This window comes from Chiloscyllium punctatum, chromosome 5 (genome assembly GCF_047496795.1).
Source record: "Chiloscyllium punctatum isolate Juve2018m chromosome 5, sChiPun1.3, whole genome shotgun sequence".
Taxonomy (NCBI): domain Eukaryota; kingdom Metazoa; phylum Chordata; class Chondrichthyes; order Orectolobiformes; family Hemiscylliidae; genus Chiloscyllium; species Chiloscyllium punctatum.
The window spans coordinates 109716670-109725585 of record NC_092743.1 but is presented as its reverse complement, the minus strand read 5'-3'; the positions used below and the strand labels follow the sequence as shown (position 1 = coordinate 109725585).

Sequence of the window (8916 nt, the reverse complement as noted above, 5' to 3'; positions counted from 1 at the left end):
GTTCTGTAACTTCCATATACTGCTCCACAGTAAACACTGATGCAAAATACTCATTCAGTATCTCACCCATCTCCTGTGGTTCCACACATAGATTGACCTTGCTGATCTTTGGGGTGGGCGGTCTATTCTCTCCCTAGTTACCCTTTTGTCCTTAATGTCCTTAATACCCTTCTGATTCCTCTTCATCCTAATTGCCAAAGCTATTTTATGTCCCTTTTTTGCACTCTGGATTTCCCTTTTAAGTATACTCCTACTGCCTTTATACTCTTCTTGGAATTCACACGATCCCTGCAGTCAATACCTGACATATACTTCCTTCTTTTTCTTGACCAAAGCCTCAATTTCTCCCATTATCCAGCATTCTCTCTACCTACCATCCTTGCCCTTCACCCTAATAGGAAAGTCCTGTTTCCAGAATCTCCTTAGCTCAATTTTGAATGCTGCCCATTTTCCAGCTGTCGTTTCGATATCCATCAGATATGTCCTAAGTGAGGCTACGCAATTACCTTCACTCAAGTGATGGTCCCCAAGCTCAGTTTTGTCCTAGAGAACATGGTTACTTCCATTGGCATATCCTGTAACTCACAAGCTCCACCTGCCATATTTTCGAATGACAAGTCAGTCTGTTTGAGATCTAGGTGGGCGTCAGCTAGTAGGGGCTTTTGCCGAGTCCCTCTCTCATCACCATTGAAATAACACCACGAAGACCACCATTATATCAACAAGTCATCCTTTATTTACATGTGCATAGTATAAGGCACTGACCCAGCTAGCTCAGAGCCAGCCACTAGTGAGCAGAACCTCTGACATTCCTGTTTATATCTGTCAGCCAGGACTCCCTGACTGGGCCAGATTAATAGCCCCAGTCAGAGAACTCATATTCTATGAGATTGGCCTGGCTGACGTCATCTGAAAAATGTGTTGCTGGAAAAGGACAGCAGGTCAGGCAGCATCCAAGGAGCAGGAGAATCGACGTTTCAGGTGTAAGCCCTGAGGAGGGTGTGCCAAACAGGCTAAGATAAAAGGTAGGGAGGAGGGACTTGGGGGAGGGGTGTTGGGAATGCGATAGGTGGAAGGAGATTAAGGTGAGGGTGATAGGCCGGAGAGGGGGTGGGGGCGGAGAGGTCGGGAAGAAGATTGCAGGTCAAGAAGGCGGTGCTGAGTCCAAGGGTTGGGACTGAGATAAGGTGGGGGGAGGGGAAATGAGGAAGCTGGAGAAATCTGCATTTATCCCTTGTGGTTGGAGGGTTCCTAGGCGGAAGATAAGGCGCTCTTCTCCAGGCATCATGTTGCCATGGTCTGGCGATGGAGGAGGCCAAGGACCTACATGTCCTTGGCAGAGTGGGAGGGGGAGTTAAAGTGTTTAGCCACGGGGCGGTTGGGTTGGTTGGTGCGGGTGTCCCAGAGGTGTTCTCGGAAGCGTTCCACAAGTAGGTGGCCTGTCTCCCCAATGTAGAGAAGGCCACATCGGGTGCAGCGGATGCAGTAAATGATGTGTGTGGACGTGCAGCTGAATTTGTGAATTGCGCTTTTCCAGCAACACATTTTTCAGCTCTGATCTCCAGCATCTGCAGTCCTCACTTTCTCCTGGCTGACCTCATTCCAATCACCACACAGACAGAGTGGTATTTTTGAAAATACCAACCAGTGCATGACAATTGTCAAATCTTACAGTGTATTTTCATAATCTACCATTAAAAACTTGCATTTCTTATATTCAAAATTTATTTTCAAATGTAAGATCCTATTTTCAGAATAGAATATATCACATCCAAACATAAGGTGAAATGCTAGCATATTATAGTCACAATTTTCTAGAGGCTCCTTTACACAACAAGATTTCTAATGAGTCTTTTCTTATTACAGAACACTAAATGCAATTTCTCTTTTGAACTATCCCTCCAAATTGCTTATTCTACTTCCTTTTACCAGTTTTACTTCCCTCTCCTCTGAATTCCTCTCAAGTTCCCCTTGCCAATCTAGTTTAACCTTCCCTGCAGCACTAGCAAATCTCCCTGTGTGAATGATAATCCCGACTCTGCTATGATTTATTCTGTCCATCTTGTACAGATCCCATCTGCTCCAGAGCGAATCCCAATTGTCTCAGAAATCTCCCTCCTACACTAGTTTTCTGATCACATGTGCAATCTCTCAATTCTCATCTTCTATTTTCATAGCAATTGGAACCAGAAGTAACACTAAGATTATTATTTCGGAGGCCTTGTTTTTCATCCTCCTTTCTTGCTCCCTAAAATCTGCTCTCAGGACCTCAGTCTCCTACATACCAAAGTAACTGGTACTGACGTGGACCACTACCCTCTGGCTGTTCATCTCTCCCAGAAAGATGTTCTGCAACATCAGAAATGAAGTAAAATATTTTCTCAGAGTTATAAGCGTTTGGAACTGTCTATCTCAAAAGATGGTGGAGAGTCTTTTGAATATTTTTAAGCCAGAGTTAGATAGATTCTTGACAAACAACAATCTGAAAGTTCATCAGTGAAAGGTGGAAATGTGGAGTAATCACATCAACCTTGAACTTATTCAACAGTGGATCAGGGTTCAGGAGCTGAGTCTCCTACTTCTGCTCAAAAACCTCTTCTGAGGGACCTTTATTAGTTTTCTTCTGAGAGAACTTGATTATTAAGAAAGGACACTGTAGATTTTCTCACTACAAATAATTCTTCTCCTTTAACTTGTTTCTTCAACCACAATGTGAAATGGTTATTGTGGTTTTCTTCTATTTCCTGGACTTAGACAGGATGACTTGCATTCTGGGTAACTGGTGATTAAAATTATATTACCATGAATCATAGGAGGAACAACTCGGGTCTTAAATTCAACTCGCAGCTTTCTTCAACATTTCAGTTTCTAATGATGTTACTCAATATCTGAGTCGTATCTTGAGAGCCCTTTTTCGAGATTAAAGATACAGGTACTGTATTAATTGTAAAAATTGATTTGACGATATCAACATTTTAATGAGAGTAAATGATTAAATTTAAACACTTTGCACTTTAAACATATCGGGGAGAATTAATAATTTAACTGGCTGATGTCTAGGCTGGCCACTGATGTATTCAGCCTGTGGCTTTGAGGCTTGATAGGCATCAACTTTCTAACAGATTAAAGATAAAATTGTTGAAAATTTATTTGATTAAAAGAACTAAATTTGTGATTGATGATTTATTAATTTACATGATTGTATGATTGTTACAGACAATTTGTGATTCTGTAAGTAATTAATAGGTGATACACTAATACTTTTGATTGTACAATCAGATTAGAAGAGTACAAAGATCTTGGAGAATTATGGATATGGGCAAAATAAAGATGGGATTGTAAAGCTAAGGAGGGATTTGAAAATAAGGTTGAGGTATTTAAGAAAGAAGTTGCATGTATGGGAATCAATATTTGTGATTGGGGAACAGGACATGATGCAAGTTAAGAGAAGTTCCACACTGAATGACCTCATGTTTATGGAGGGTAGGAGGTAATTTAATTGGTTTGATTGGAAGCACCATTCACCTCTGAGACACAGGGTTTAGGTGCAAATTCCACTGTACGGGCTTGGGCACAGAAATCTATGTTGGCTCTTCAGTAGCACATGTTCGGGGTGCCATCTTTCAGATTAAATTGAGCCCCATCTGCCTGCTTAGGTAGAAATAAAAGATTCTGTGGTACTATTTGATGAATGATAGAGGAGTTATTCCCAGAGTCCTGGCCAATATTTATCCCTCAATCAATATTCCTAAAAATCAGATTATTAAAAATCATTTATCATGTTACTGTTTGGGAGATTGCTGTGCAAATTGACTACGATATACATTACAATACTGACTACATTTCCAAGTACTTAACTGACAGTGAAATCATTTGACAAACCAATTGGGAGTGTGGTGGAATACATGTATCTGGTGGTAACAAAGATATGAATGAAGATTTTGGTGTCACATGAGTTGACTTAAAGTACAAGTTGGACAATATTACAAAAGTGGAAATAGGTTATCTTAATGGTGCAGTGAGAGTCATTTTGGAATAAAAGTTAACACCAAATTTGCAGACCGCTTTAATCTCAGATAATTGACACAGAAAGAGATGGAGTAAAGGAATGATGGAACAGAGCTGAAGTAGAGACAGAAAGTTGTGCCCCAGTCTTTTCAATAATTCATTGGAGAACATTTGCTCATCAAATACTCAACGTCAGATCAACAGTCTAATAATTTAGGAATAATGGCGTTGAAAGAAATGATGGTGAAGTATAGTTTGTTGTTATCAGCATGCAGAACAAACTGACACCGTGCTTTCAGATGACATGAGTGAGGGCGAATATATTGATTGGAAATAGGACCGGGTCAAGGATCAATCTTTAGGGATAGCAGAGGTAACAGTGTAGAGCAGGGAGAGAAGTCAAAAGTTACAATAAAATAATAATGAAATCAGGTAAGATTCATCCAGCTGGATGACAGCAGAGAAGTACTGAAGGAAGATGGAGTGGGCCACATGTGTCAAAGAAGGATGAAATTGGCATGTTTATCTTTGCAACCATGTTATTTTGTTATTTCAATTAACAGCTGTGTCGGTCTAGTGGCTTGGGCAGAAACCTGATTGCATGAATTTAAACATAGTATTGTGGGAAAAATTGGTAAGTAGAAAAGGACTTTGGAGAAGAAAGGGAGATTGAAATTGGGGATGGTAGCTTGCAAGGGTGGTAGGGACAAGGTTCAATTTTTTTGAAAGGGATACCAATGGCAGATTTAATAGCTGAATACATAGAACTGTTAACAATATTGATTCATATGGGAATCTAGGGAGGAGGTTAGGTGATCAGCAGTTTAGTGGAAATGGGTCTCATTGACAATATGACCTCAGAGAAATGAGAGGAAATACATGCAAATCTAGACCAAGTTGTGAGTTCAGATCCATGACAAGGAAGAACAAAGAGGAGGTTTGAATCGACAGGTTGGTAGAAAGGAAGGATGTGGCAGAAGCAGCTGATCAAATGGTCTCAAAACGTCCATGAGCTCGTTTGCACTTAATATTGGAAGGGACATGGGAGAAGGGTGTAAGGAGACACTTTGCATTAGAGACAAGAACCCAGGGAGAAGGTATTTTTGCATTCCAGGATGGCCCTGGAATAATGAGCGGTTTTAATAGACAAGAGCAGGATCCATAGAATTTTATGTGTTCCAGCCAAATTTGACATGGATGGCTAAGCCATTTGCCTTTCATTCCCTTTCAAGTTTGTATCACTTACATGCATGTTGGAAGACAAGAAGGCTAAACTGGAGGAATGACTGATGGTGGATGGGATAGATAGTCGTGGTTTTACTGGGGATTAGACATCAGAGAGAACTGAGGATGTAGTTGAGCAAATCATTAGCTGGAGAAATCTTGTCATGAATGAAGGGTCAAAGGCTAGACAGTTGAAATTTTACATGTTCACTATGAATTGAAGATCAGTTTTTTCTGGGAGAAATGGATAATAGAATATATCATAGTCTAGAAGTAGTAAGTGATAGAAAGAAGTGATCAGGGATGACCTTGTCGGTAAGTATGATGGGACAAGCAAGGTCATGTGATGTGGCAAAATCATATGAGGTAGCCACAGATATAGTTGACAGAGGGAAAATTCACTGTGAATATCAGGGGCAGTGAATTCAGAGGAAAGTGAACATTATTAGTTTGACTTTGCCCTTTTCCTCCTGAAATTGCACTCTGTTTTCAGCCAGCCCTTGTTAGCCCAATTGACATCATTCTCACAAATGAAAATGAAGCAATATGTTTCTAGGACATTTACACCATCAGGGCCCAGACAGTTTAAGTTTGTTGAAAATTATCACATGCAAAATCTTACAAAGAGGGGCAGTTTGCTCCGAGCTGCTTGCAACACCAGGAAATCACCATTATCAGGAGACTCACACCCAAAGCAGGAGGATTGTGAACCCTAATATCGAGTGATAGAAAGAGAAACGAGGAAAATTTGGGGGAAAAGGCTTGAAAGTTGAAAAGTTTTTATAGATGGTGTGGAGGTGGATGGGTGTTTTGAGAGGGAGGAGGGGATATTCCTAGAATGTAGCCAAAGAGAAGAATGTTGTAACAACACACATGGGTATAAGTGAGTCGAAGGCCAAGTTAGGCCATAGGCTGGAAATGAACAGTTTGTTGAAAACATTTTTATCTGTGATACGTTTTTCTCTTGAAGGATTTGGAGAAAAAAAAAATAACATACCAGCAATGAACAATACAACATCCTTAACCAGCAATGACTCGTCTTATTGTGATCCACTTGGATCCACCTATAATGCAGCTTTAATAGCAATTTACACCCTTGTGCTCGTGGGAGGTTCTACTGGTGCCATCATCATGACATGGAAAATAAAATCCGACAGCAAATCTGTGACATCCACTGCCGTGGTCAATCTTATATTGATGCACACGTTCTTTCTCCTAACTGTGCCTTTCCGAATCTCTTATTATATTCTTGATGTGTGGATGTTTGGTTCAATATTTTGTAAGCTGGTTAGTGCAATGATTCATGCTCACATGTACCTGTGCTTCATGTTCTACGTGGCCATAGTTGTCATAAGGATGATCAGTTTCTTTCAAAAAAAGAAGACAATGGATTTTTACCAACCTTGGCATGCAGTTGCTGTGAGCCTAGTTCTTTGGGTCCTGGTGCTTGTTGCTGTTTTCCCACTGTTTCTAACATATTTTGACAGCTCTGAAAAGGATGATAAATGTTTTCAATTCACAGTTACAAGTGCATCATCATATGTGAAGGTTATGAACCATCTTGCAGTTATTAGTGTGTTAACAATTTTAGGTGTTTTACTTGCCATCCAGATGGGCATAATGGTACGATTGATGATCCGTTACCAAAATACTTTGCGCAATCAGCAAGAATTTGGAGCTCAAACAAAGACACTGTTATTTATATTAATTATGATTTGTTTTGTTCCTTATCTTGGATTCAGGCTGTTCTATGTAAGCCAAAAGCAATGTTCAAAAACCTTAAATATTATGAATGAGATATTTTTAGCTCTGACTTCAATGAGCTGTTTTGATGTGCTTGCTTTCCTAGTGGCTTCCCACTGAGAATTCAGCAATTTTCGATTTAATTTTGAGTCAGTATCGATTTTTATGCATAATATAAGCATCATTCAGGTTTCCAATGTGTCTTAATTGTACTTGATAGAAGTTATATATTCATACACAGGGCACTGTTTTCCGCAAGCACAAGGTGCATGTTCAGGCAAACACTTTTGTTTTTTAAACAAAAACATGGGAACAATATGATGAATTTTCCACTGAAACATCACAACTAATCTAAGTTGACTGGCCAACAATTCAGCACCCTTATCTCTTGCTGTATAAATTGTTGCTTCCTTTGAGATAGGTATTCTTGCATTAATGTCCTGGTGAGTGCAAGATGAAAATGCTTAAACAACATGTCTAGTCTTAACAATACTCAAGGCCTATTCTTCCAGGTCATTACTTATAACTTAAGTACCTAAAGCAATATAATTGGTGTAAAACAATGGTTTCTGTTACGGATGCGAATGCTGATGAACAGTTGCAGTGTGGATAGCGGTTTCATAGTAATGGATTCACTAATCTATCAGATACCAGTTATTATTCAGATGTGAGTTGTAGTTTAGCTGAATCTTGCATTGGTTCAGAAGGCTTTGCGTGTGAGCCCATAATCTAAATGATGCCAAATAGCAGCACAAAAAGAGTACTGTATTGTCAGTGAAAATGTAATTTCTAAATGTTAAACTGAGATTATTTTGGATATATTACTTTATGAAAGAATGGGATGAGTTAGTGGGGGAAAATTGCTCAAATCCTGTCAATTTTCCTCAATCAGTACCATCCAAAGATAGATTACTGGGAATACAGTATATTACCATTTATGAATTCTTGCTTTGTGCACATAACAACATGTCCAATATTCTAAACATTGGAAAAATATAGTAATATTTTTGGGAGATGGTTTAAAGTCCAAATCTTTATACATTATGTCCAAAATTTGCTGATTAATATATCACTATCATTCTAATTAGTTCTTCACTTCTATATTAAAGTACTGATAACTCCTAAAGTGTTCATCTTCATAACGTGATTAGGCAAATTCCATTCCAGGTTTTGATACAGAAACATGAACTTAATTCAAACTTTTGATATAGGCAGTAAGGACAGTGAAAGAGGAAGATGTCAGCAAATGAGGAAGATAGTGGAGTGAACACTATTACACAATATGCACCAACTGTTTTGACCAAAGCATGTCACTGTTCTTTATTAACCATTGATCATGTCTTGTCTCCTATGTTTCATGCCAAATCAAAGGCCTATGACACAAGAGAAATGGAAAATCTAAATGGCAAAATTGATTGTTTCTTCTGCTGATCAGAAGTTCCATGTCATTGTGGTTAAAGTAAAGGTGATGTCTTGATTGTATTTGTACATCTGTATCGATCAATAGACCAATACGTTGTGATAAACTATTATAAACTGAACATGATATTTCATGATTATCTGTAAAATGACTTTGATCATGCACTATGATAATGGAACAAGTCAACTGTAGATCAGAATAAGCAATAATCACAGCTGCCCTTCTCTGAAAGACAATAAAAACCAGTTGAGTTTTGATAGAATTCTAAAAGTATTATGGGATAATTGTCTGGTGCAAATCATTGTATGATCAGATTTATTACGTTTATTTTCATAACTTGGAAGGATTTCAGTTCATAACCACAAAACAACTGGTCTAGGACCAATCACGATCATTCATATCCCATCTTTGTTCAACTATCAGTTTATTAATAGGTAATACTGACAAAATGCAGTTTGCAATGACTTCCCATTATAGTCTGATTAGCTCTTCAGTTGTCAAGTAGAAGTACAAAGAAAAGT

At 38.8% G+C, this 8916-nt stretch overlaps 1 protein-coding gene across 1 annotated transcript; it reads left to right on the top strand.

Annotated features, from left to right (window-relative positions):
• Nucleotides 1-2859: 2859 nt before the first annotated feature.
• LOC140476772 (probable G-protein coupled receptor 141) lies at nt 2860-8567 on the top strand. The gene is made up of 2 exons (XM_072569576.1): nt 2860-2932; nt 6203-8567. Exon 2 carries the CDS (start codon nt 6235-6237, stop codon nt 7093-7095), a length of 861 nt encoding a protein of 286 aa, XP_072425677.1. The 5' UTR covers nt 2860-2932; nt 6203-6234; the 3' UTR covers nt 7096-8567.
• The last annotated feature ends 349 nt before the right edge of the window (nt 8568-8916 follow it).

Excerpts from the sequence above, each read along its gene's own strand:
- LOC140476772 (XM_072569576.1), top strand. The coding sequence starts at position 6,235 with ATGAACAATACAACATCCTTAACCAGCAATGACTCGTCTTATTGTGAT.